Here is a 27470-nt window from a genome sequence, read left to right as displayed (position 1 = left end):
AGTGTGTTGTGCAGACAGATTGGAGCTTATGCTGCCTGCAACAACAATGCTTTCCCAGGCCAGAAATCCCGGAGCGTTCCAGAGGTCCTCGATCCGGGATAGCTTCATGGAAGCCTATATCACATGTACACTGTACATGCACTACTAAATTTCAATATAAATAAAATACCCTACTAAAATTTATTTATGAAGCTATAGGACGATGTTTCTGCAAACTTTGGCTTCCTGTAGGCCTACGAAAACTGGTTGGGGGGTTAGGCGATTAGCAGGAACAAAAAAGTGAATCAAGCTGCCATATCATTATCATTCTTTCTCAGTGGTACATAATCGATTACTTGTGTGGCAATGTACAGTAATTCAATTTGAAAACATGCACCGTACAACCGTTTCCATGTTATTAGGATGGGGATCCCGGGATTGGCCTAAATAAGGTCTACGCGCTGGGGTACGGTTGTCAACGTCTTTGATTGTGAAGTGGTATTTCGTTTTGTACTTATGTCGGGGCTGTATTATGTAATCCATATTGTCCGGACATACGGTAGGTTTATTGAAATTGGTGTACACGAGCAACGTGCATTATGCATATGCGCAAAATGCAATGAAAGTGTGTGTACCGCGTATTACAACGTCTGAACGTCAGGCCAGACGTTAGTTGTATATTTAGTAGTAAGCAATTCTTGAGAGCACAGAGGCATTAAAGACGCCGTTGAAATAATTTCAACCGGAAAATGTCTGTAGTTTGTGGCAGATGCAACGAGAAAGAGGCTGTGCTTGAGTGTGCAGACTGTGTGGGCAGTAAGCGTCGTGGTAGGTGCTCATGTCCAAATTCAATCTCAACTGGAAAGTAGGCCTACATCATGTAAACAACGCATAGGCCTATTGTGTATCGCATATACAAAGTACATGTACATGTAGGCCCCAACGTTATATGTTATTGTAGAAGTAGTACTAGTTTCTACATAGGCCCTACATACATGAAGTAAACATGATGGCATAATACATGTAGTACCACATGTGCTCTCCTGTAGGCCTACTGCTTGAAGCTCTACTGCACAGTGCCATTGTCAATGTACATGTACTGATGTAGCGCAATCTTGCCGCACTCTCGCATATTTATTGTATACTCCATCCTGAGTTGATTTTCCCCAGATTTTGAATAACATAGGATAATCAAAGGAGTAGGCTCATGTAGAGCCCTGCAATGAACTGACTACTAACTAGATCATGTACGGCATGCCTATGGTATGCATGTCATTTGCCATGCATACATCATGTGCAATGCATACTGTGGAGCCGGAGCTCAATGAATGTACCACAGTGTAATGTTGTTTGTATAATACCCCAAGAAGTCTTGGGGGTTTGTCATCTGCCATGCTACCACGAATGCGGCAGACAACAAACCCCACAGTTCTGTGGTGGAATTTATGTAAGTGGTTCTCACAACCATCACCATAGAAGTTAGAACATGTACTGTACAGTATAGGCCTACAACTCTTCCAGCTGCCCCACATCTGTCCAGGACTTCGACTTGTGTCCACAACTTGCACAAGTTACCAGGTTAGGGCGTGCATGCCCAGCTTGTTAAGTTTCAAATTGGGAGTAATTGCAGAATACCCCGCCACTCTAAAAACGACCCCTTGAATTACTGGTTACGTGGGTACAAGGTGAAAATCCCTTGAGAAGAGTGTGACACTTTGACCTATACTTGACTATGAGGTTGATTATGCGATGTGGCGGGGTATTCTGCAATTGAGCTACAATTTGAGGAGCCATAGTTGGGCATTGATGTGGCATGTAGGGGTTACGTGTACAAATGTATGTAATAATACTTATAATAACAAGCACTTGTAAAGCACCATATATCTAGCAAACTATTCAGAGGTGCTGTATTATCATTATCCCTGCATGTTTGTGGGCATGCTTAAATTGGAGGATGCTCTCCACTGAGTATATTGTACATACACCCTGAGTCGAAGTGCACCCTGGCAAGAACTCCACACACAGATGCCACGAATTTGTACCTGAAGTGTATTACGTGTATGGAGCGGCGCGGACATCTGGGATTTTCGCAAAATGGCGGGTAGCAACCAATGAAAACAACTGCAACAAAGGCACACTTACGTATTGATCAAAGAAATGATTGTGTCATCCGATCATCTGACTGGCTGATGGTCGCTGTTTTCATTAGTTACTATCTGCCAATTTGCGAGAGTCCCAGATGTCCGTGCTGACCCATTAGCCATCTGAAAACAATAACATGACACAAAAAATCAAATTTAGCACGGATATATCATCATGTTGATGTCCATTCTTCCTTGCATCCTACATGTACATGTACACGTTGGTCTGTATAACGGTTATGTACTATACATGTACATATGTGTAGTATCTTTGACAAGACACATATTTCTTTTGTTATTCAGGTGAATTGCTACCGCTGTGTGTTGCTTGTAATGTATTAATCCACGTGGGATTTCTTAGTGAACACCAGGTGGTCTCTGTGGAAGTCAAAGTATGTGTCACAGTTTATGATTCTAACATGTAGGCCTACATGGAGTTGGTCTTGAATTACAGTCAGGATTAAGTTTGATTGAATTTAACCAGTTAACGTCGGATTTTCTGACCCGAAAAAGCAGCTGGGGGCTGTCTTTTTTTACCCACAAATTCTTCAATCCTGCAATTGCTCTTTGACCCAACCAAGCACGACGAGTTAATACGTCAACTGCGGAAATGAAAAAAGACTATAATAAAATGACACACTCTTTGAATTGCCCTTTTTTCTTACAGCAACAGAAGAAGCTGTTTGAGGACCAGCTTGAGAAGTTTAAAAGGTAAACTGCCTTTATACATTGTACACGTACATGTAGTCTTGACAGGTTTGCTACATGTAGATAAACCTATTACATGTACGTGCTGAAACATACTAAACATGCATATTTTGTACATTACAAACTATTTCAGAATTCTCCTCGTGTGCTTAAATGCCTCTGTTATCTGGGGACTGTACTGTATTACACATATTTTCAGAGTTTTGGATGCCCCTTTTGTAATTTATTTGTTGTTAAATGACATCACAATTGTCTCTTCTGCAATAGACTTGAAATCAAGTCGGTAATTGGCCAGGTGTTGTCCACCTTCCTTGCGGTGCGTACACAGTTCGGTTCGGCATGCAGTTTACGAACATGCGGGATGGTCAGTGCAACCTCGTTCCCCAATATGTGTATTCGGTGGTGCCCAATTACCGACTTTAACAATCTGCAAGCCCTTTTATGTGCATAACATGGGGCTTGCTACCAAAATTGGACGGAGCACTCTGATTGGCTAGGAATCCCGATTATATGAATCTGTATTTTAGGGGCAGTTTGATTGGTCGGTTGAATGTTTACCAACAGCAACCAAAGTCTCGTTCATTGAAGAGGGTGTTTACATAATTCTAAAAAGAAGATTTACCATGAAAGCATCGTTTTCTTACCGTAAAATATAATCAATAGATTAGTTCTTGAATATTTATGTATACTTTGTCTTTAAGTGTTGTATTAAAAGGGATCTTAATGCAAGATATGAAAAAACTGAGTCTCCTGGCGCTCTTCATGGCAAAGTACCGGTATGAAAATGCAGTGCAGTTGTTGCATACATGAATATCCATCTGGAGTCAGGTTGGTCAAGTCGTTAGACGGACACTGAAAACCGGTACTGAACAGGTCACAACTACGTGTTGTATGTGGGCTCGGCCATATCAGCCTGGCACGCTGGATCGTGGGCAACAGTGAACATGCTCAGCACCAATGTTGTAAAACAATGCAGCATGCTGGCTCATATTGTTCTGGACCACAAACACAACGGAGTAACGACTTGATTTCAAGTCTACTTCTGCGAATGTCTGCGTCTTGACATTTTGTATAGTGTCAGCTTTCGTTATGACTACAGTGTACAGTACATGCACAAACTACATGTACACATACTGGTACATGTATGTACAGTAGGCTCAGTATGGCTGGATGGTTCATGTGATATATTGACTAATGGTCTTAGAGTATGTACATGTATGCCGGTACATTTACTGTACATGTACGTTTCCATGTATTTCACAGTTCAGGTGTACTTTCATTGGTTTGTTACATTTGTTTCTATGCACCAGCTGTGGGAAACACCTGCAGTTGAAACTGAATGAGGTGTATTATGCAAGGCAAGATATTGAGCAGAGGTAAGAAATGTAATATGTGAAAAGTAAAAAAATAAGAAGAAGAATCCATTATCCTATGAGTTTGTGATTAAGTGTTTATAAGTTGCAGTCTCCAATATATTATGCGATCAGACAATATTACTCTTTTGTGTGTATAAATCTTCAACACAGTTGTAACCGTGGCTCCAGGATTCAGAGTGCATAACTGGGACTAAATTAAGAATTCTTGGAAATGTGTGTGTTACATTTTGATATTTCTCATGCTTCTTTGGTTTTAATAGAGATGGTATTTTGATCTGGTATTGTGATTGGTGTCATTGTTAATACCTGCTATTTCAAAGCTGCAATTTCCTTGAAGGAAATTTTTTGTGAGATAACAGTTCACAAGATCCTTGCCTAAACACTTTGGCTCAAGGCTGGTTAATGCCAGTACTTCTGGCGAACGAAAAGGCAAAGTGACTGTGTTCATCACAAAAGTTGACAGAACATGTAGCAAAATTTGCTTGAGTTGAAACGTGTTAAAGTTTCGTAAATTGGCAGCATGAGAATTTTACATATTTGTTGGCATTTTTACCAAGAACATTTTCACATATTAAGAGGCCTTTACCCTCTTCAAGTCTACCTTATGCGGCACCAGGAAGTGGCTCATCTGTGATGATTTGGGTGTCTGGTCAGGCTGTAGACTTCAATGAAATGTTGAAGTGTTTCCGAATGTGTTATGAGTCAGAGCAAAATTCTCTGCTGCTTGCATTGGACCTGATAGAAACACCTCCTTGCTGTAAATTGTAGACCAACCAAGAATGATGAGCATCTATGACCTTTGCAGTTGTGAGGTCTGATCAGGGTTGTGAAAATTCAGCATTTTAGCTGATTTCACTTTTTTTGTTTAGATATCAACCATGAATTTCAACTTTTTTTTCACCTGGTCTGTGGAAAAGTATGGAACTTATTACATTTCAGCTTGTTGCAAACTGTTTTCAGCTGTAATTTTAAGTGGCCACTCACCATGCTCACACCTCAGTCTGATACAAATATTCCTACAGCATAATGCCACTGTTGATAATTTGTGTGTTACATAACATCTGTCTAAAGCTGAATAGGAGACAAACTTTTTTGTCAGTATGGTTTTTTTTTTATAGAGGAGGCAGCTTTTTTTTAAGAACTTGACTGGCACGTCGCAGTTCTTGTTTTGTGTGGCTATTTCCTAGATTGAAGATTATTTTTATTCTTGCTCTAAATACTTTTGTGTCAAAAGTGAAGGAGTTGTACATGTAATCTCATCCAAATGGTTCATAAATTGAATTGATAGCCATGTAAATGCACTGTACACATACATGTACACCATGCATATAACATATTGTTAAAAATGTAAAAAAAAAATGAAAAGACAATGCAAATACCGTAATTTAAAAAAAGGAAACCTTGAAAAAATAAAATTAGGGAAAGGTCATAGAAAAAGGAAGTGGCAAGGGCAAGGAACTCAGTTATTTTTTACACTGGTTATGCAGAAATTGCAATGAAATTGCAATACAAATTAACAGCACAAAAAGAATGTTTACCGGCAGAGTTTGAGTATTATTAGATGAAGATCAAGAAGAATGGCAAGTTCTACATGTGCACATAGGCAGAGTGTGAATAAAATATCTTTGGTTTGACGTTTGAGTAGGTCCCAGTACAATCAACAAGTGGTCAGCCAGGCCTTGCAGGCCGTATGGCAAGCCTTGAAACAAAAGGAGAAGGAGCTGACCACTCCATTGAAAGAATCCAGCAAGAAGGAGGCCGCGCTTCTATCGGAATGCGAGAAGAGAATCAGTCAAGCTACCTCGGAATTCAAAAGTGTAAGTTCGTGTTGTACTTTGGTCTTGTTTTGTATAACTTTTCTTGATATTTTTTCAATGAAAGTAAATAAATGTAACCAGAGCTTGATGTTTCAAGATGTACATTTACTTTGGGTTGAGGAGATGTTAATTTTAATTTGGGGTTTTGCCCTTACCCGACATATATTTATAAACATTGTATGTTCAGTGATTGTGGGAGAGCTTGCGAAAAAATCCATCCAACTCGAACCCACGACCTCCTGCTTACTAGTGTAGATGTCTTAACCCCTCCATCACAGAGCTTAATAGTGATTGAATTATTGTTGAAATCAAAAGCTATGTTTGAATGGGTACATGCACATGTACATGTACCTAATGGTCTTACTGCACTTTGACAGATCGTTGTAAGCCTCTAAAGCCTTGAGTGTACCAGTATGGCTTACTTTTATCAGTGGCGTAAGCATAAAGGAAATGAGGCTGGATTGGAGAGAGGCCTGGAAATGACAGAATGGATGTGCTTAGCCTGTGAAACTATGGATGTGCATGTAAATGACCCAATGACTTGCTAGGCTCTTGTCATGTACATGTATCAGTACCTAGCAGGCATGTTTTAATAGCCCCATATTTTCTGACGTGAGAAAGTCATTTGAGTGTAATATTAAATACCTGATACTGGCGGCAAGGACACAAACTTGCACCTCATGACTGTATTCAAGGGCACAGGCTGGTTTGGCCACGGGGAGTGTGTTTTTCAAGAAAGCGGAACTCCAACTTCTGGCATTTTAATGAGGAAGGCAAGTGCACACGTGAAAAGCAGATTGTCCCAGATACATGTATTTGCGATTTTACATATATTTGCTATTTTACTTTTTGGTCATCGGGTATCAAAAACCCCCGTACTTGCACCTTAATAAAATAACGTACTGCTGTTTCGTTTGAAAAATTAAAAATATGAACACCTCGTCCTCAAGAGGAACTCCCTTCTCCGGGGGAGGGTGGGGTCCACACCTCCCCAGCCTTCGCCCAATGTGTATGATGGAAGTGGGGCTGTTTGCGCAATGTACAGGGGTGTATACATGTTCTTGACCTTGCCAAGAAATATGGTAGTGAAACTTGCCGAATATTCAGTGATAATGAAATGCCTCATCAGCAGTGTTATCTGCTGCATTGTACAGGTATTTTTTAAATTTTTCTTGGAACGGTGCAGCTGTTTCCTAGTCCTGCATTTTTTGGGCTACTTTAAGCATGTTCCTTGTTATTGCTTTGGCTTCACATACAAATTTCCTGTCATGGTCAAGAAAACGCACTCCAGAGCATACATAAAACTAGGGAGGTGAACAGTGCATTGGCTCACTGTAATCTGTATGAGTGGTCAAGAATCCAGACCAAGATGACCATGCCTAATTAGATGCTTTCTTTCTGCTCATGTTTGTTAAGCCGTCCATGGATAAACAATCTTTTCCTTGTGCATCCTTACCTTTACCATACTTGATTCTCCAAACTTCACCAAAAGGTTTATGAAGATTTTTGAAAGAACAACAAGAGCTGTTCTGGCTGGTGTCCGGAACAGCTAAAAAGGTAGAACTGAGCTCCCATTGCATTGCATTGACACTGCAGCCTCCTGAAGTTGAAATATAAAGAATGTGCCATTGATATCCTCCTCATGGATGACATTGAAGGATTGCGGAAAGTTCCAGGTCAATATGAATGACCTTCTTGCTCTTCTGTTTCACTTCCAGTTGAGCACAGATGCCCAAAAGCTTCTCCAAGGAAATTCACTTGAGTTCGCTCAGCAGTATGAAGGGTTGAAAAAGAAGGTTTGATAATTTTTTTCTGATGTGATGCAAACTATGCCTAGATTTTTGACAGTAATGAAAACAAGCAGATATTGTTTGGCGACCTTGTATTGTAGGTTGATGTGCATAGATGAAGTCTTGGGTGGTATTCTAGTGTTTCACAGGCTGTATTACTTTTTGTTGGCAAAGTTATTGAACTTAAGTGGTTTGTTAAGAATTAGACTGGGAGGTCATGGAAGAATTTATAGAGGTTGTTGTTAAGGTTTTGTTTTTCGTTCTGTCACGGCTGCTCTTATCTTAAACAGAATAACTAAAGGCGGTGTGCCTCAGGTTTACTTTTCCTTAAATACATGTACATTGCGTTTGATGATGTACCATGATTGCGTTTGATGATGTCATTTCTCCCACAGCTGGAAGAATTTGAAATTGGTGACGTCGGCAGTTCATTTCCCAGCTTGGGGCCTCCTGCTAGGCTAGATGTGACAGGACTCCTTCAGAACATAAAGGAACTCGGCGTCAGGTCTCTGGACACTGGTGAAATCCCCACGGGCGATGCTCCGTCCAAGGATGAGGGAGGAGAAGTTGAGAAAGACCCTTCATTGCTTGGTGCCCAGGAAAAGAAGATGCCTGAATTACAGTCTCCCAAAGAAGGTACAGATCAAGTGTTTTCACCAATTCAGAATATCAACCAGTTCAATTGGCCTATCCAGGTCTTCTTTTCAAAAAATGACTGTCTATTTTTTTCATCTGTAAAAGAATCATCGACCCCCCAAAGACAGGTGATAAGAATGTTTCTAAACTGCAGCTGTTTTTCAGTTCTTGAAAAAAGGCAGTAGAAAAAAGGGTAACCTGTATTGGGAAGAAGGGGGAACTAACTTGTCCCCCTACTCCCCTCCTCGCCACTGGATATGCCATTGTTTAGGTGGTTAGTTGGTTGAGACCCAATACTGAAACAACCAAAAGGAATCAAGCACTGCGTAAACAGGTAAAGTACATACACAGCTGGCCTGTTCTTCCCTCAATCCAACAAAAAGTCCTCAAAAACCTGGTGGATGTTGAGAGATGTGGGGATGGATAGGGTAAAACTGCAGTGTAATCAAATGAGGAGAATTCACTCCTTCAGTTGGATGAAGGAAGGACCCCCTGAGAGCCCTCACATGACAGTGGCAGACATTGGGACGTGTGGCGGCAATAAAACGCAGTGTTTTGAATGTGTGTACAAATATGATGCAAGTGATAAAAAAAGAACTCCAGGTGTCTTAAACATCTCCCATGGTTTGTGTGATCTCACTGAAATCATTCATCTGTACCATGAACACAATTTGACATTGATCAAGTTAAATTGTCAGAGCTTTTGATAATTTGCTGTTTGCCTGACTTGCATTTTATACCATATCCGGTGCGTAAGTGTGACGTCACTTCAGTTTATACATTGCCCACTGCACATAGAGTTACGTGGAACCATGGAACGGGAAGGTATGGTAACGCACAACTTGAGTGCTCATCCAGTGGAAGTTTGCAATCATCAGTGAACTGCAGTGGGGCATCTGCATGTGTGAAGAAGTCACTTATGAACCGGATACGCATGAAATACTTGAGTAGAGATTTCCATATTCAGACCAAATCTCTGTCATCAGCTTTTGCTTGTCAGTTTGTGGTAGCACACTCCTACCAGTGATACACTTTTCTTTCCCTCCGTCCAAATTTCTCAGGTGACACTCTGCAAGTGTACGTGGAGAGTCGCCTGGACCCCAGAAGTCACTTTTGGGTCAGCCGAAACCTGAGCGAGGACACAGCCAACGTCTATGAGAACCTCAGCTTCAAAATACGGTCAGTGTCTGTGCAGTCGTGATGTAACTGAGCACAGATTGTACATGGAAATCACCAGCCAATGCTTTTGTGTGAGGGAGACCTAGTGAAGCAGGCCCACAATTATTTATTTATTCTCCTGCCACAGGCTGTCTCCTGTAGAGGAAACCAGGCAGCTTCTCTTGATTTGATCAATTTCCCATGTTATACCATCTACACTGTTTCCTTTCTCGAACACTAAACCATACTCTTGCCTCTGTCATGCATCTCCCAACCCCACAAGTGGGCGTAGCCGGAGCAACTTCAAACTATGTCTTGTATATTTAGAACTCAGAAATAGGAGAAAAAATTTACATAGATGTCCCCTTTATTACAGAATTAATCATTTCTCACACCAAAATTTGAGTTTATGAACAAATGTAGTCAGGAACAGAATGAAATTCTTCTAACTCATTAAATCTGGCCTACATTTAAATTTGTTGTAAATTGATAACTCCATGAAACATGAAATCCTCAATAGACATATATCTAAGTCTTCTTCTCAATTTTTGGGTTAACCTTAGGTAACATTAACATTGTTCCTGTCTTCATCCATATTTCCTTGTCTTCTGTAGGCAAGATATTGTGCAGAATCCCCTGTCTCAAGTGGATATTGAGGAGGGGATACTGTGTTGTGGGCAGTTCCAAGAGGACCATCGGTGGTACCGTGGCAGAGTTGAACAGCTAAGAAAAGACAAGGTCAGTCCCATCTCTAGCTGACAAACCCAAATGCCCAACCTTGATTATACCTCCTTACCCCACAATAACTGCCTACGTCAACATATTCAATCCTGTTGAAAGTGTGAAGCTGGTGGTTTTTGTTTTGTATATTAATAATTGTCTTGGTTGGTTAGTGGTTAAAAGTGTGGGCATTTGCTCAGGCAGCCGTGGCCTTTGGTTCTGTTTAGGGATTGGCTCGCATCAGATGGCTGGACTACGCTCACGACAATGAGGTCCCGTTGGCTGCAGTGCAACCTTTGAAAGAGGAGTTTCAGGCCCTGCCATTCCAGGTAATTATTACATGTCAATCATTACAAAGCATTTTTCACAAAGTTTGGTCACAGGTTATGCGTCTTAACATGCAAGTAGAACATCGCTGATGCACCTTAATGACAAAGTTTGGCAATGAGAAGACTGAACTGCATGTTCATTTTAAATGATTACGTTTGTATTCATCGAGGGTGTGAGTTCATGGTTTTTTCAGATTTCAGGATTTTGACATGACGATTTGTGGATTTTTAGAGATTTCATAATTCAGGTTTTGCCAACACTTTCGCAGTGTGAGATACACAAGTGTACAGTCATTCACTGAATTTTTGTTTTGTCCGTTATTCAATCACTCATCTGGTTTTTTTTTGGGGGGGTGGGGGTTAGATTTCCCTTCATCTCTGAATCTCATTTTTGATGTGTTCCTGTCCATTTCCTTGCTGCACAGTTCTGAAGTGCTTTTGTGGCAAGAACTCTAAATTTGGGAATAAGTTGAAAGGTTATGACACCGATGCCCTAACTATTTGAGCAATTTTTATCTGCTTCAATGACAACTCAGTGATGCTAGTACCTTGGCGATCAATGCTTGAGAATCAGCCAGGTCCTTAGCAGAGTAGGCCATCTGATAACTGCATTCTTCTGACGATGGATAGAGCATACTGTCCAACTTATGGAGATAACCGGTGCTTTTCAGAACCTTAACTATGGCAAACCTTTGTTGTATTCAACTGTGAAGTGACCCATGCTTTGTCCTGTTCTTCCATTGTCCTCATCAGGCCCTTGAGTGTAGTTTGTTTGAGGATCTGGATGAGGACCTACCCCATCAAGCCCGCTGGGAGTTCTCTGATCACACTGCAAATGTCTTACTTGACTGTGCCATACTGAAGAAGGTAAAAGAAGGTGGCAGTAGCTTAACCCTAACCCTCCAAGGTACCGGTATTTTGGCTTGAAACCATGCCAGTGGAACTTCCACTGTTTTTTGTACATGAAAGTTCCACAACTGTCATTGCCCGAAAAACCAGAGCTTTCTGCAGACAGAAATTAGACTTTGGATCATTTTGAAGTGTAAGAAAGTTTGGGAAAGAAGTTTTCAAACGTCATTACAGCCTGGTTTTGAGATGGTGGGTGTCATTTGTCAGTGTGGCTTGCTCGCATAGTGAAACAAAATCCAGCAGGTCGGCTATCCCTGAGGCCAAGCAACCTCGGAGTCTGTTGTTGGCACCTACAACAAGACCTGACATTGGCAACGTCCAATGGGACCAGCTCCCATTGCCTCAACTTGGGGAGTTTATGTAGCTGTTGTTGATTCCCCAGTGCAACAAAGTGTACCAGTCTTTTACGTCTGCTGCATATTTAGTCTGGAAGAGTTAGGGTTAAACTTAGGCACTATTTGGTACCAGATTTACAAAGCATGAACTACCGTTAGGCAACTGGATGAGCTAAATATTAGCTGACAGTCTGTCAAAAGCAACATGCGTCACTTGACACTTTGGTTAGTTATCAGTTTGTGTACTTTATTGTGCATACATTTCTTTGTTTGCTCAGGATGTTGTGATGTAATAAAAAACGTCTGTGGCGGATGAAGGAGAGCATGTGAAGGTCCTTCAATTTGTGCACATTCAGTTACCAATTCAAATTTGTGCTACGTGCCATAAGCACACAAGCAGTGCACCAACTTGTTTTTTTACCCAACTCACGAATTACCAAAGTGTCAGGACACGCCTTTCCATTTGTTAGGTGTGTATCCATATTTTGAAGTTCTGTTGCTTTTTGAAATTGAGATTTACGTAGACTTCTGTTGGGATCATCAGGTGTCATCAGCTTTGGATGGCAAAAGCCATGTGTACCTGGTTGAACTAAAAAACCCGGACAAAGAAGTCGACATCAAGGGAGCCGTTGTGCAGAAAGGTATGCCAGGGACATAGTCTGCTTTCATTGGGACATATTAAGGGGTTGGATCACTGTAATCTGAGGAAGTCCAAGTAGGTGACAGAAGCATTGTGTCTGCCAATGTACAAAATTATGGGTTGTAGTTTATGAACAACTTCCAGCCTAGTGCGTTTGTCATTTACAAAGGAGATTTCTGAAGTATCAGGTGGTCACATGGCCATAGGGGACTGTACCCTCAAGCAACCATAATTCTCCATAAGCCAGTGTGTGGTTTCATAATGACAGTATTTGTTCGGCACAACAGCATTGTAAGCCAGAACACTTTTTCTTCAAGCTTTGATGTCCCAGTTTTGTTGAAGTACAAAGGTTGCTGAAACATGGTTCCCAACACAAGTAGAGATTTAGCACTAAACCTTGCCAGCCTTAAAATCTCATCAGGAGCTGAAGTATTTTTGGCCTTTTGCTTTCATTATAAGAGCCTCCACTCTCCTTTTTTGCTACCAGCAACCCCCGCCCCCCCCAAAAAAAAATTGTAGATATCTTGTTATTGGGAGTTTTACATACGAAGCAATTGCTGTTGGGTCCTAACCATGACATAGATTGGTAATAGTAAGTTGATAACAAAGTTCGGCCGTCAATGGTGATAGGAAATATATTGGCCCAACTTCATATGTTCGCTATCCCCCTTTTGGGATTGAATTTCTTTATCGCAATCTGGGAAACTAATTTACAAACTTCACTTTGGTTCCACAGCTGAAGAAGCAACTTCGAAAAAAGTAAGCAGTTGTTCGATTCTATACTGATAACAAAATGGAAATTACAAAGTGTTGGTGTGTTTGTTCCTGTTGCTATGAGTATGGTTGTGTAACAACACTTTTAAAATGTCTTTCAAGGTCTGAAAGAGACAATGCTAGAAATCTTCAAAATAAAATACATGTACCTTTAGTTTTCAAAATAGTTTCCTGCAGCATTTTTATAAGTTGTTGATTCTTTATTACATGGCTGCGTATTTGCCTTTGTGAAGTGTTTAAGGGGTTTTAGTTGCGATAAGCTGCTCCCTTTTTGAAGCACTGTATTTTTTTTTTCGCATCTTTTCTTTGTCAGGACACCATAATGTGCAGAGATATCCGATACATGAAGGACTATGTGCCACCTGGTGGGAAATCGGCAGCAGCCAAGAAAGAATCTACCCCTGAGAAAGCAAAAGAAAAGGACATCAAAGAGGTGAGAAAAACAGATTGACAAATTCTTGTGTCCCTCGAAAACAGCAGGTGCCATCAAATCAGTACCTGCCATTCATTTTTCGGCCTTACTATCATCTGATTGCTAAATATCTGATGTCTTTTGATGGGGTGTAGGATGCTTGAACTGTTGACGATTAGTGAGTATTTAGATGATTGGCAGTGGCAGCAGTAGGATTGGAGGTTGTCATTTGAATACCATTCTTATTCCAGTTCTTTTTTAGTTTCCCTTTAATATGTTGAATGAAATGTTTCAGAATATGGAAGCTTTGATACAACATCCAACTTTCAAGTGGAACTTCTTAAAATCATGGTCTGCGTGGGGAAAACAGAAGATTTTAACCCCTGAAGAAGAAAAGAAAAATGAAAAATCTTATACCTGCCAGGTGTCATGGTATTATTCATCTTTTTGATGATGTTAACATTGTACTCTGAAGTGAACTCATCCCATTTGAATGCAGTAAATTTTTCCCAAAAAGCAGGCAAAGAAAGAATCCCAAGAAGACAAAGCAGTTGATGAAAGCAAGGATGCTGAGAAGGAAGATGAGACCGAGGAGAGCAAGGAAGGCAAAGTGATGGACAGAGTGACAGATGCTGCAGAGAGATCAACAGAACCAGCTGGAGGAGATAGTGTGGCAGGCCAGAAGGGAAGAGATGAAGGCCAGGGAGGAAGCGAAACCAGGCAGGCAGATGCAGACAGCATGGGAGAGGCAAGACAAGAAGGGGATTCGGGTAGGAATCACAAAATGGGTCAGGAGAGTGAAAAGGAAATGATAGTCTCCCAGAGAGGAGAGGGTAGTGACGATCAGGCTGGGCCAGCGGGGGCAGGAGAAGAACCTGGCACAGTCACCTCCACGGACCTGCAAACAGACAAATTAACTTCAGTGGACAGCATTCGAGACAGCAAACGAGAACAGGCTGTGTCAGCAGAGGGTTCTGTCAATGGACTATCTCGTAGTTCACCAGGACAGCAAGAAGATCCCAGAAATTCTACCTCAAAGACTGAAGTTTCAAATGCCAGCCTGCCACTGTCAGGACAGACCAGTAGCCCAACAGACCAGAAACCTCCCAGAGATGAACCTGACGAGCAGCGACACAAGCCTCACCCCAAGAAGCCAGGGGCAGCAGATGTGGGTGCCTACTTGCTAGAGCCTGGCGACGAAGATGACGAAGAAGGGGCGGACCATCACCTGATCGAACTGCTCGCCAGCCAGGGGGACCGCGCCATGGCCCACAGCCCAGACAATGCCTTTGGTGACCGCAGCCCTTGGCTTGGCTCTTCCTACCCCTATGGCAGCGCAGGTTATTCTATGGCTCCAGGCATCTTTAGTGGGGTGCAGCATCCGCCAGAAGCTTTGGGACTCAACCCAGTTGTGCCATCCATGGACTCCCATTATGTGGACAAGTATGAAGATTTGTTCTTGTTAAACTTGAATCGAGAGTACAGTTTATGTACATGTAGTTCATTGGATATTGAACAATAAACTTGTTTACTTTGGTTTTATGTGTTTCATTTGAAATTCATTATGGCCTTTAGTGATTAGCATAAATAGTCAAATTTGATATATTCTGCTACTAAAATATCAATCAACTTAGCTATTAATATGAAAATGCGTGCTCTTCATTCAGGGAACAATCTGGCAGTAAGTGTTGTTTGATTTCATTCTGAACATATGAATCCTTCGTATTTGAAGCCCCTCACAACACACCAATATTTCACAGGATGCCGTGCCTACCAGCAAAGATTTCAGATGGAGTGATTACAATTTGCTAGTGCACATTGTAGCTTGGCATTTCTTGTCGTGTATGGTTTGTGGTCGAGTGCTGTAATGCCCAAGCAGTAGACAAACTGAGAAAAAAAAGGCAGTTTGGAAGGGTTCAAGCACTTTCTGTTGTATTGTACAGTGGCAGTATTGACATGGTGGAAACACCTAAACCAGACCAAGGCAGCTTCACAGGCGATGGATTCAAAATTGGTAAGTGCCATCCCTTGTGTTCCAAATCAGAGGCAAACCATCCTGGAGTTTCAAATCTCGTTACCGTACCTTTGTGAGGTTCCTATATCAACTTCACCACCTCAAGACTAGTGCACACAAGACACAGATATGAATGTGAATACATGTACAAACTTTTGATGGTTTTTTTTTTGAGTATTCACTGTGTCTGCAAAAGCCAAATTCGCTTCAACCATGGCAAGTTGTTTCTCTTTCCCATTCACTTCGCAAAAGTATGAACGATCTGAAGCCTGTGTTCCTCTTTCTCAGATTTGTGCATCAGTACAGGTTTTAAAGATCCATTAAAGCATTTGAAGCTGATCTCTGAAATCTAACTTTGCAAAGGTATTTGAATTTCTTGTTTGCATTGCTGTAGTTACTGTGTCTAAACCTCTAAGGTTTTGCCAGTTTGGTGGCAGGAGGAAAGATTGTGGCTTCCCCGTGGACATTCAGAAATTGTGAGAATAAAACTGAGCATAACCATGGCAAAAATACATGCACGCGGTGGGAAAAACACATTATTTCATTAAAAAACCCTACCTGTGTTCATGTGATGGGACTGCAGTTGTGGGCTCCAGCTTCAGCGTTTATGTTGCCACGCCACTGTCCGACAACGGACGCTTCTGGGCATCCAGACTGAGGGGCCCTGCTCAAGAGTCACAGCTACGCAGACTCATGCACGACATCAGGTGAGTCGGACTGACAGATATGGGGACTCTTGGGGGGGCTTGCAAGATTTTTGACAGATCTGCGCTCGTTGCAGGAACTTTTAGAGATAGCATGTGCAGCAGTGGCAGTCCATTTGTGGGAATTCACACGCATGCACAGGTTCAGGCTCATTTAGCACCACCTGGACTGACCCCAAGGTTTCATGTGGGATTGAAATATATAGGCCAACCTGTCCTGGCCAACGGTTTCATTGCCTAATCTCCCAAAGAACGGGTAATGAAACTGACACCCTTGGGTGCTATGTAAGGCTGTATTTCCACTGCTACCAATTTTGTGGGGAAGGAAATGTGAAAACTTATTTGCAAGTGTTGAAGATTTATTTTAAAAATCAAGCTTGTAAATTCTGAGTGAGCAAAAGTTGCCTGTCCAAATTTGTGTTTTGCTCGTCCTCATCTGAACAGCTGGCTAGATAACAAACTGCCTGACCATGGATGACCGATTTCTGTTGGAATGTACATGTTCCATTTCTCAAGTTTGCATATACCTGTATGCACTTAGTGCATGCTAAAGCTCAGTTGAAAAACCTCCCACCATCCCAATGACTGGCTGGAAATAACACTGGCACCAGTGATAACCATCAGTCTAGTGGCTGCAGTCTTTTTCATGCTTGCCTTATGGGTCAAGTCACAGCAAGTTCATCCAGGTACATTTGTTCATTAGAAGTTTAGGCTTCAGCAAACATGTTTGCATCATTCAGCAATGCAAGTCATGTGTTTGTTTTCTATTTTCCTATTTGCACCCTTGTGCCTGTGAAAAGTTTTATTTGTAAGTTTTGAGACACATTACAGAGATTGTGAGAGTCTGGTTCACTTTCATGATGACATGTTATACTCCCTGCTCGAAACTTTTTCCTGAAATGATACCGGTATCATTATCATTGCACCACACGTTGTTCTGTCTGTAGGCAGGTTTACAGTGTGTTGTGTGATGGTAAATGCGAGATGCTGATAATAAGCCATTTGCGAGTTAAACTTGAATAAAATCTGGTACACTGAGTTATCTGATTGCACATAAACATAACAATTTGAATTCCCCAGACTAAAAGACACTGTTGATATACCTCGTCATAGGGCCAAGCTGTTGCTTCGCAACCACCATCTCTGGAATGGAGTGGTTCCTTTGTGCCCTTCTTTTCCATTGAGAACAGTGTATTGTTGTAAGGCGTCTAAGGAAAAGCTTGCCCCAAATCATGAGGTATAGCAACAGTGGCTTTAGTACGGAGAATTCCAATTGTTATGTTCACATGAATTTAATGAACTTAGTGTACCAAATTCTATTCAAATTTAACTCGCAAAAGGCTTATTGCAAGATGCTATTACAAGCCCCATGGGAGAGTTCATAGTCATCACAATGACATGTCTGTGCACAAAACTCAATTGTTGCATGTAGGTGTGGGCCCTTCATGCACGGTTAAGACAGCGACCCTGTCAAAGTTCAGTCATTTTAACTCTGCAGCGATACCACGGCTGTCCTTTGGCAACTAGTCGCTAGCATTTCAAACACAGCTATGCATTGTGTGGGACAAATGTGCGTCCTTTTTTCAGTCATACAGCCAATAATACACCGGCGTTAGGACATGGCAGCATTGTGCCTACACTATTAGAAATAGTTCACTTGTGACATGCATGGAAGGAGAGTACTACAGGAGAGATGGTCCATGGCATTTGGTACACTCTTAGGCATACGGGCCCCAATGCAAATTCAGGGTCAGCCACTTACCTCAAATTGTAAGCAAAATCCAAGGACTCGTTCACAACAGAGACAGCTAGTTTTTTTATTTGTCACTCCACTCGGCCAGTTCATCTGTTACTTGATGATTATTTCTCTTCATTTTTAGCCTTCCATCAGAGCCCCTGACATTAGAGCGACTAAAGGAGATCAAAGTAGTGTGCGTACAGACCCAGTCGGGGCAGTGGTGTCGCGGGAGAGTAGAGGGCTTCGTTGATGAAAAGGTATGCACAGGCGTCCTCGTTATTGTTGTCACTGTCTGTATTACTCCATTCGTTCAGTGGTAATTGAAGTAATGGGCTGGCTTCATTAGGCAGCCAAGCAGGGGCCATTTGCTCAAAGATATAGTGTATTGTTTTATTGTTTTCCTTTATGCACTCACCCAACTGTGCGAGTCCCATTTACAGGATGATTATAAGTGGCAATGAAGCAGACAGTGGAGAAATGTACAAGTGACACCTTGAACTGCATTTTCAGAATGTGATTTTGTAACCAAATAATTTTTTTCTTCTGCTTATTTCATTGATTTTTTTTACATGTGACTTTTCCAGTTTGAAGATAAATATTGAAATATTTGATAACATGCAATATTCTACACAACCCTAGTAATATAAAAGAGCATCTCCTGAATTTTAAATATATTGTGTGCTACTACAATTCTAGTATTGCACGAGAGGTTGTGTTGTTTCGAAGGTATCTCAACTAGATTAAAAAAGTTTGGTGTTTGGATTGTGGACACAGGTGCAGGTTCGTTATGTTGATTTTGGCCAAGCTGAGGTGGTAGAGGAGCACAGAATCAAGACACTCCCTGTGGCCGATCAGCTCTTCCCATATCAGGTGAGTCAAAGATGATAGCAAATGGTTTATTGATTCCCCCGGAAATACAAAAGCTCACGGCTCTGTGCCTGTGATAGGTTGCTAAAAATTAATCAGCTGTGCGTAAATGTACAATTGCACAAAGCAGGCTCTGAAAATTTTTTCATTTCAATTAAAATCCCAAATTAAAATATTTCTTCGCACTCAAGCTCCTATTTTACTCCTTTTTAAAAACTCTGGTGAACCTTCTAAAAGGTTATTGTCTTCTACGTTAATGTTGAAGTATTTGAGATGATTATTATTAAGTATTTCTGGTAATGACACCAAGGATTCCTCAAAAGTGCTCTAGGTACTGTAGCTCACAAGCCCGAAGAAACCTGTAGAGGAGATGATGGAAGCAGTTGCATTTTTAGAGGTGGAGAGAAACCCTAGAAAAATATTCTGCCTAAAACTGACAGAAACAGGTACTGGTTGGGGCTGAAACTTGAATCTGTATATAGACGTGGGATAGGAACTGAACTCGGGCAGCAGAGGTGAAAGGTAGGATGTAGCAGAGGAAATATTCATAACTCTTTTCAATTTTACTTTTGGCTGACAAGTTGCCCCCAACGTATATTTGGGTAAGGGCAAACCCGTTATATATAATTAACGTCTCCCCAACGCAAAAATACATCTTGAAAATAGTTCGCAGTACCCGCTGCTTCATTTGACTCGGACCGGCCAGCCGACCTTTGCAAGCTCGGTGGTCGAGTGGTTAAGACATCTGCACTAGTAAGCAGGAGGTCGTGGGCTCGAGTCCCACCGGAGTAAGCTTGTGAGGTTTTTTCGCAAGCTCTCGGACAAGCACTGAGCATACAGTGCTTATTAATATACGTTGGGTAAGGGCAAACCCGTTATATATAATAAAGTTGCCCCCTGAGCGAACGGTGTATGGAAAATTTTTATTGTGAAGCTTCAAATGTTGACCCTCAGAATGCACTACTGACTGCACTGCACGTGAATGAAAGCACTGTAATTACCAAGGTTTTGTTTCTGCGCAGGCCATGGAGTTGAGCATTGCCACGAGGCAACAGACCCATTTCTTCGAGCAAGCCAAGAATGCCTTCCTGAGATACACCCAGGGCAGGCTGCTGACCGCTAAAGTGGTAAGTCATCAACTACCCGGGGGAGATGGCCAGTCCTAGTTTTCCACAGGTACCGAGTGATAAGCAGAACTTGAGACAAAGGTATTTCGTAGGGCACCGATGGTAGTGGTAAAATGTAAAGGAGACAGAAAAGAACTTGTTTTTGAATGTTTATTGTTTTTTAATTGGAAAATGGAAAGCAGTTTATTTTTTCCAGGTTTTTCCCATTTGTTGTCATATTGAACAAGAAATGAAACAGAAGCAGATCTCCAAAGCATTGCCCGATCCTTTCTCAGGTTCAAGTCTGACCTTAGATTGTGTGTTTCCCATCACCACACAGGTCGCCACAGAGCCCAAGAGCGTGTATGTGACCCTTTCCTGCATGGGTGACAATCAGCTGTCATACGATATTTCATCAGCCATTCTGAGCATCAACTCTGAGGCAGTGCCGAGCGGTGCGGGTAGGTTGTGGCCAGCAACGAAAAATCACAGATACTGTTCGGAAGCACAACAGACGTCGCGATTAAATTCAGTTGCTGTTATTTTCCAAGGAAGAAGTGGGGCACCCATGCTTTTGCAACACTGTTGCTGGGCCTGAGTTGTATTACACATCTACATAAACTTGCACTCTTGGAAGTGTGCATTTCTTAAATTGGCAGTGGCAATTTCTTTTCAAGGTTAGGGAAATGGGAGAACAAGCACACTACCAATTATATATGTAAATGTTAGGTGGTGTGCACCTATTTACTAACCTATTCACTAACGCTTACCGGTATATTTTTATTTCAGTTATAATCAGAGTTTCCATGTTGAAAGTGTCATGGTCCCGGAATAAATGAAAAATGACTGAGAGAATCTACATGTGTGTATATGATAAGGGTAAAGTTATCGGGGGTGCTTTGCCTCGGCCATCCCCCACCAAATATATATTGGAAGGGGACATTCCCCCCCCCCCGATACTGCCCATGTCTGAAATTCACTTCATGATGTCTGTGAGTAGGTAGGACCTATTCATGCATAACAAACTAGTGGAATCGCAATCAAGTCTAGTTGGGTTCTGTTCAGATGAACTGTGACAGAAATGTTCCCATTCATGTTCTCTCAGTATTTCAGTTCTGACTTATGTGATCAACTTGTGATAGCTGACTTGAAATGTGACTTTTTGAGAAAGACTTGTGATTTGATTTGTGCTATGAGTTGTGATGTGACTGCAGTATGACTTGATATATATGTACAAGTGTACGTGAGTTGTGACAGACTTGTGATATGACATACAGGCATGGTCTGACTTCTGACGACATGACCTCTCTTATAACTTCATGTATGACTTGTAGTATGACTAAAGCTATGAATTGTGCCTGGCTTGTGACTGACTTGTGATAGTCAAGTGATTGACCTGCATTTTTAGCTGGATTTCTGGTAAACTCAGAGGTTTTCTTTGTAAATTATAACCTTTCTTTTCTTCAGAAGAAAGACCTGCAGGGAACTCTCGTTGGGGAAGCCGGGATGAGCAGAACGGACGGCCTGTCAGTGAGGAGTACAGACTGTTAGAGGCCTCTGATGCTCGTTATGAGTGAGAGCCCTTTGTTTCAACAAATATGAAATGAAATTTGGAAATTCTAAGTTAATGGATTGGGAACTGTCAGGATTGAGGAATATAGCTAAAGTTCTTTGTAGAGCTTTTGGGGCTTTTGTTGTTGCTGAAAAAAATGTCTGTATCTTCTTCTGACTCCAGGTAGTTCTAAGAATATTTTACAGGAAACTTCTGTTATCAATTTAATTTAATTTTAGTGTCATACAGGTAGTTCTTTTGAAATTTCTTTTTCTTCATTCTTTAAAATTCCCGGTGCTGCTTCGTCACAACAGCCAGCAGTATGAGGGGCGGTCACATGACCGAGGCTCAGGTGACCGGTGCTACGTCTGCAACAACTTTGGACATCTCAGTTACGACTGTCCCAACCGGAGGACGGACAACAGGGAGCGTGGTGATCGCAGGAACAAGGGATCCGGTGCCTCCAAAAAGGTGAGGGATGTCAAAATCGGGTGTTGGGTTGTGGGCTATGCCAAGGGAGAAGAGTGAAGTAGGGGCAAAGGGTCAGTGTCACTGAGAAATGGACTGGTGTTTGAAAAAAAAATTATTTGGAGAATAATAATTGTAAATACTTATATATACTAATATGCTTACGTCTAGGGAAACAAGATATCTGTCGTAACAATTTGATGGTTGTCGTTGCTAGCCCAGGTTAATGTCTTTCGTGAACCCGGGATTCTTGGGTTCGGCAGCTTTTCCATCCAGTAAGCCCCAGAGTTAATCCACATGAATCAGATGATGTGACCACAGAAGGATCATTTCACGCCTCGCTTGTTTATTCGTTATGATGTTGCAGAAAAGTCATTATTGTGGTACACACTGTGTCTAGTCGTGTCCTGAAGTGGAATTTGGTGTGAAAAATTAGTGCACGTTTTCATATTCATGCGAGTAAATTCTCGACATCCCAGGCCCAAAAAGCAATGGCACTTAGAATTGTTACATGTTTTTGTTAAAGCCTGTGGCTGCAAATATTCTGTTCTAGCTCCTTTCACTTCTACGATCAAACCAATCCACTGAATTTTTGGCTCTTCTTTAGCATTTGAATAATCGGTGTCTAACCAAAGACAATATTTTCCTAAAGTCTAATTTTAAAGTGAATGTTTTGATGATGCTAGCCAATTCAGTATTTCATCATTAAAAAAAATTTACTTTGAAGATACTAACCAAAAAGTGTACGCCCAATCCATCTTAAATTTACGTGCATCGTTTTACATTTCAAAACTTCAGCATTGAGGGCAAGAGGAATATCTGAGGAGAGACGACTTTATCAATAATGTCGTTTAAAGAAACAATGCAATTAAATGGTGTGTGTTTAAAATGTGTTTAAAATCTTCTGCCATGAAACCTGTTTGAAATCTTTTTTAGAGTTATATGAGCTGTTAAGTGCACTTTCTTGAAACATATAAGAATTGGCCAAGCTTTTCCAGACAAGTGAGGGTGATATTAGAGTAAAGTTCAGTTTGCATGTTGTTATGTTCAAATGTTGAACTGCATATTTGCTCACTCTCGGTAGAGGGAGTGGCCTCTCCTGGCGAGTCCATTGGGGCTAATTAACATGTTACTTTTTTTTAAGTCCAAATTCCACGACTACTTATCATATCCTACCCCTGAACATGCTGAAAAGCCTGGTTTAGTCATCTTACAGCCAGGGCCTCCCCTAGCGAGAATAAATGCAAAAAACCCAGAGGGCCTTGAGCCAGCCTCCAGGCAATTCCCATAGGACTGTGTGCTAATGGGTCCCTTGTGCACAACCTAATGGGCTGTTTACAAAACGGTGCCTGGGGCAGGCAGTGGAATGTTCCGTATCAGTGACAGCTGTCTGGAACTTGTCGGAGGCCTCTGTCAGCTGTCTTTGAAGTGTTATTTTTGTTGGGGGGGGTGTGTGGTGGTGGTATGGCTTGGCTGGCTCATGGCGAGGGAGCCCCCCCTTCAAATCCGGTTAGCCTGGGAAAACGCCCCCCCCGCGGTACTGTGATGTACATTTGGTAAGTTTTGGTGGTTTGTAAGATCTGTAGAGGCTATGGGACAACCTCTAAAGCATTAATATACCTTCAGGACGGACTCGGGTGGACTCAGGGCTCTGCAAACCGGAAAAATGCAATGGACTCAACGAAAGAGGCCGTCCCCTGAACCATGTAGGTTTGACCTTGAGAATGCGTCGCAGGGTTAAAACATTTCTTAAGACTAACCAAAGGTTACTGATGGCTTATTGCCATATACTGTACATGTACTAACACAACTATAATTGTTCGTGGAAAATGGTAGTTTCGAAAGCCAAGTAAAACAACGAAAATCTAGCAGTTTTTCCTGCAGCAATTTATGCAACTGTGCCTTGGATTACATCACAGTTTTGGATATATAAATTCATACTAGCATAAAACCTCAGGCCCCAAAATACTTGAAAACAAAACAAAACAAAACAAATAGAAAATTTAAAATAAGGTTTATGGAAACACAGATGTGTAAGTCCAAGGATTTTAGTAGAGATTTCTATTACTGTACATGGTCCCTTCAATTAAAGATTATGATACAGTATGAGAACAGGTAGAAAAGTATTGTAATCATTCTCTTCGGATAGAAATGATTTTATAGTCAAGTCAAAATGACCCCCTGCATGCCATACTGAAAGTTCTACGAAAATCTGTGAATTGGAAAGTTGTCTAATTTGCATGATATGCAACTTTTATGCAGTATGTTATCTCAGAAGTGCACCTGTCCTTTTCACTTACCATGAAAATATGGGTGTGAAAACCTGATATATTTGAACCGATTGCTTAGATGTGAAGTTACAGTGAAAACAGGTTCATGTATTTCTTTTAATGGCAGAAGCTAATTTGCATAGTCTGCAAATTGGACTATTTTCCCATGCTAGGATTTTGTAGGACTTTTAGTATGGTGTTTAAGGGATCCTTCTGAAATGCTCTGCAGTGAAATAAATTCTTTTGCAAGTAGCAGTGGGCTCTCCCAAAAAATCTCCTAGTTTGACTGGATTATTAAAGTTTAGCTACAATGTACACATAGCCTACATGCACTGTCTGCCCCGTTAAAAAGGTACAAAAATATGATGGGCATATTAACATTGCCAGAACAATTGTCATGTCTGGATTGAGGCAAAGTTGCAAAAATAGGCTACTTTCAGTGCAGGGTCTGTTGCATCAAACAAATTAGAGAATGTATTAAACTCATTAGAAAATGAACGCCCTGCTTGGATTGAGGCAAGTTGTAAAATATTTTCCAGTCCACTGTCCACCCTCATAAAAATGGATGCAGTAACACAAAACTCTTTAGAGATTGACTGCTCTCCTTTGATTGAGGTGAGTTATAAATACTTTCCAAGGCTCGGTCCACTCTCATGATTTGGTGTAATAACATTGTTGTTTCTTTTGCAAGTGATCGCTTTCCATGGATAGAGCGAAATTGTTAATACTTAATAGGTCCACCCCCATCAAATGGATGCTAAACATATTTGACCTTGCCATGGTATGCAAAGCTCCACCGACTTCCTGCCTCATCCCTGTGTGCCTCATTTTAAGCCTGTAAGATCAGCAGATGAGCTTCACCACCCTTGATAGCTAGATTCAACTAACCATATGCTAATACGTTCCACAACCACATTAGACTGGACTTGTTCTTGTAATAATGAGCATAAGCCGCCTCATTTTGTGTGATCAATAATTGAGGGGTTCTATACATGTACAGCATCCAGTTGTACGCGGAGTTGGAGGCCGTTAGGTCACAGTAAAGTATTGAGTATTGTATTGTATTGTTTTGCATTGCATTTTTCGTTTTGTATTTTTGTGTGTGTTATGCCAAATAAATAATAACACCACGTGTCTGCACTGGTTTACATAAAATGTCAATTGATAGTTTTCATAACTTACATGGTTTTTAAAGAGGACACCCCTGGCTTGATCATACCTTTTATATGTTTGTTTTTGGCAATCTGGGGATATGCCCCAATAATCAAAATCTAGCTTGTGTTTACTTTTAAGTCCGGTGCTTTCTTTTCTGATATCAGCTCGACAGTTTGATTTCAAGGGTGATACTGACAATACTATGCATTGAAACACGCCAAAGACGAGCCCCGTTTTCTCTGACAGGTGGCAGAAACTCAAGGCACATCAATAACAAATAGGTTGTAATAATATCAACATGCCAAGATAACACCAATTAACATTTTATTCTTATATTTGGGTCATTCTATAAATTTAGGGTGCTAAGTGTGACATTTCCGTCCCTGTTACACCTGTACCTCTGACATGTATACCATCTGACATGTTTGACAAGGGATGTATCACTTTGGTTTCAAACTATTGTTATTTGTTTGGCAGGTACATGTACTTTGCATTACTTATTCAATCTTGGAATTAAACAATGACTTTTAAACGTTAAAAATCATTTGCCAGATGTAACAGGGACTCCAAATTTATAGAATGACCCATTTACAGTTTTAGCTTGATCCACTTTTGTCAGGGACACACTGCGCTTCCCTCTCTTCACATGAAAAATTCTTTTGCCCGTTCCTTACGTCTTTTTTTTGCTGTGATCTGTAATTGAGAGCTCTGGGCTTCTCACAGAACCTAGCACCTGGAGAACTGCACTGTGTGAAGGTGGCGTTGTGTTTACCGTGAAGCATGCAGTGAACTTTGAAGACATTTTGGAAATGACTGCAAAAAAAGAAATGGATCAACGAAGTCAGTTGAGTATTTCTTGGAGATGTTTGTTTCTTTGGTAATCAGCTTGGGGAATAAACTTCTTTTCATTTATGCATTTTTCGTATCATTAGAATTGGGGAAGAAGGAATCGCAAGTATTAGGCACGTCTTTGAGAGGTGGTGATGCTGAGAGAGGGCACCGGACACAACCAAAGATAAACTACTCAGGACAGGAAAAAGTGAATGTTTTGTGATTGTGTATTAAAATTGCCGTAGTTGACAAAAGTTGTTCTCGTTTAGCATTGAAGGATTCCTTTTTGTTGTGATGTTGGAAAAGGTTTTGCTTGTGGCCCAAGCTTGGGTGAATCAAAGTTTTTTCTACTGTTATCCTAATGTTGGCTTCATACATTGGCATTAAGAAATGCTCAGAAATCGTTTAAGTTGTTTATATTATTATTATTCTTGCCCTAAGAACCACGGTTTTGCATGATCAAACTGAGGTGTAAAGAGAACATTACCTGAGTAGCCAGTGTTTATGTTCTGGCAGCAAAGTAAAATTGTAGGAAAGCTAAGGAGAGTTTGGCCAATTGATCATTTTCTTTCCTTAACTATTTGATCTTTCATTTCTTTTAATAACAGACTACAAAGAGGCAAGTAATTAGTATTGACTCTGTTTCGGTTAAGAATGAATAAACCAGGGTATTGCAGTATCATCAGCTCACATCTTCATTTGCTTCCTGTATTTGCTTTGCAGTGTTCAGGCGCTTCTCCTTGAGCGTGAACACTTACGCTGAACGTCGCATATCCGTCAAAATCGCTCCCGGGCGATTATGACGGCCGAACGCAACGCACACGTGTGCTATGTGAATGGAGTCGATTTTTGTGTCCGTGAAAGTGGAAGGCATGAACGCATCGTGAACGCCACGCACCCCAAAAAAGGACATTTATAAGGCGCCTCTACTCAGTTAACCGCATTTCTAGCGACGAATCCAGTAGCCATGATTTTACTGGTTATTCATTGTGGTCGAAATCATTGCCGTTATTAAATGAGTGTCGTCCTAGAGTTGAATAC

At 41.2% G+C, this 27470-nt stretch overlaps 1 protein-coding gene across 2 annotated transcripts; it reads left to right on the top strand.

Annotated features, from left to right (window-relative positions):
- Positions 1–575: 575 nt before the first annotated feature.
- On the top strand, positions 576–27119 carry LOC110981619 (uncharacterized). 2 transcript variants are annotated; one of them, XM_022239340.2, is made up of 24 exons: positions 576–807; positions 2424–2512; positions 2788–2831; positions 4139–4204; positions 5850–6021; positions 7740–7817; positions 8207–8447; positions 9509–9626; positions 10220–10343; positions 10553–10654; positions 11408–11521; positions 12443–12539; positions 13275–13297; positions 13626–13745; positions 14245–15167; positions 15668–15738; positions 16322–16445; positions 18323–18437; positions 18955–19050; positions 20070–20174; positions 20494–20614; positions 21621–21726; positions 22020–22176; positions 26531–27119. In XM_022239340.2, exons 1-24 carry the CDS (start codon positions 729–731, stop codon positions 26558–26560), a joined length of 3315 nt encoding a protein of 1104 aa, XP_022095032.2. In that variant the 5' UTR covers positions 576–728; the 3' UTR covers positions 26561–27119. The 2 variants fall into 2 exon arrangements, with proteins under 2 accessions (XP_022095032.2, XP_022095022.2); XM_022239330.2 differs by having other exon boundaries at positions 14242–15167.
- The last annotated feature ends 351 nt before the right edge of the window (positions 27120–27470 follow it).

This window comes from Acanthaster planci, linkage group LG05, assembly GCF_054643075.1.
Source record: "Acanthaster planci isolate LZ-2023a linkage group LG05, COTS_SCS, whole genome shotgun sequence".
Lineage (NCBI taxonomy): Eukaryota > Metazoa > Echinodermata > Asteroidea > Valvatida > Acanthasteridae > Acanthaster > Acanthaster planci.
This window is presented reverse-complemented; position numbering and strand designations above follow the sequence as displayed.

Bases quoted from the DNA above. Each gene is read 5' to 3' on its own strand.
- LOC110981619 (XM_022239330.2), top strand. From the start codon at position 729: ATGTCTGTAGTTTGTGGCAGATGCAACGAGAAAGAGGCTGTGCTTGAG. The intron at 7,818-8,206 runs GTTTGATAATTT...TTTCTCCCACAG, and splicing joins ATGAAGGGTTGAAAAAGAAG to CTGGAAGAATTTGAAATTGG. The intron at 16,446-18,322 runs GTGAGTCGGACT...CTTCATTTTTAG, and splicing joins AGACTCATGCACGACATCAG to CCTTCCATCAGAGCCCCTGA.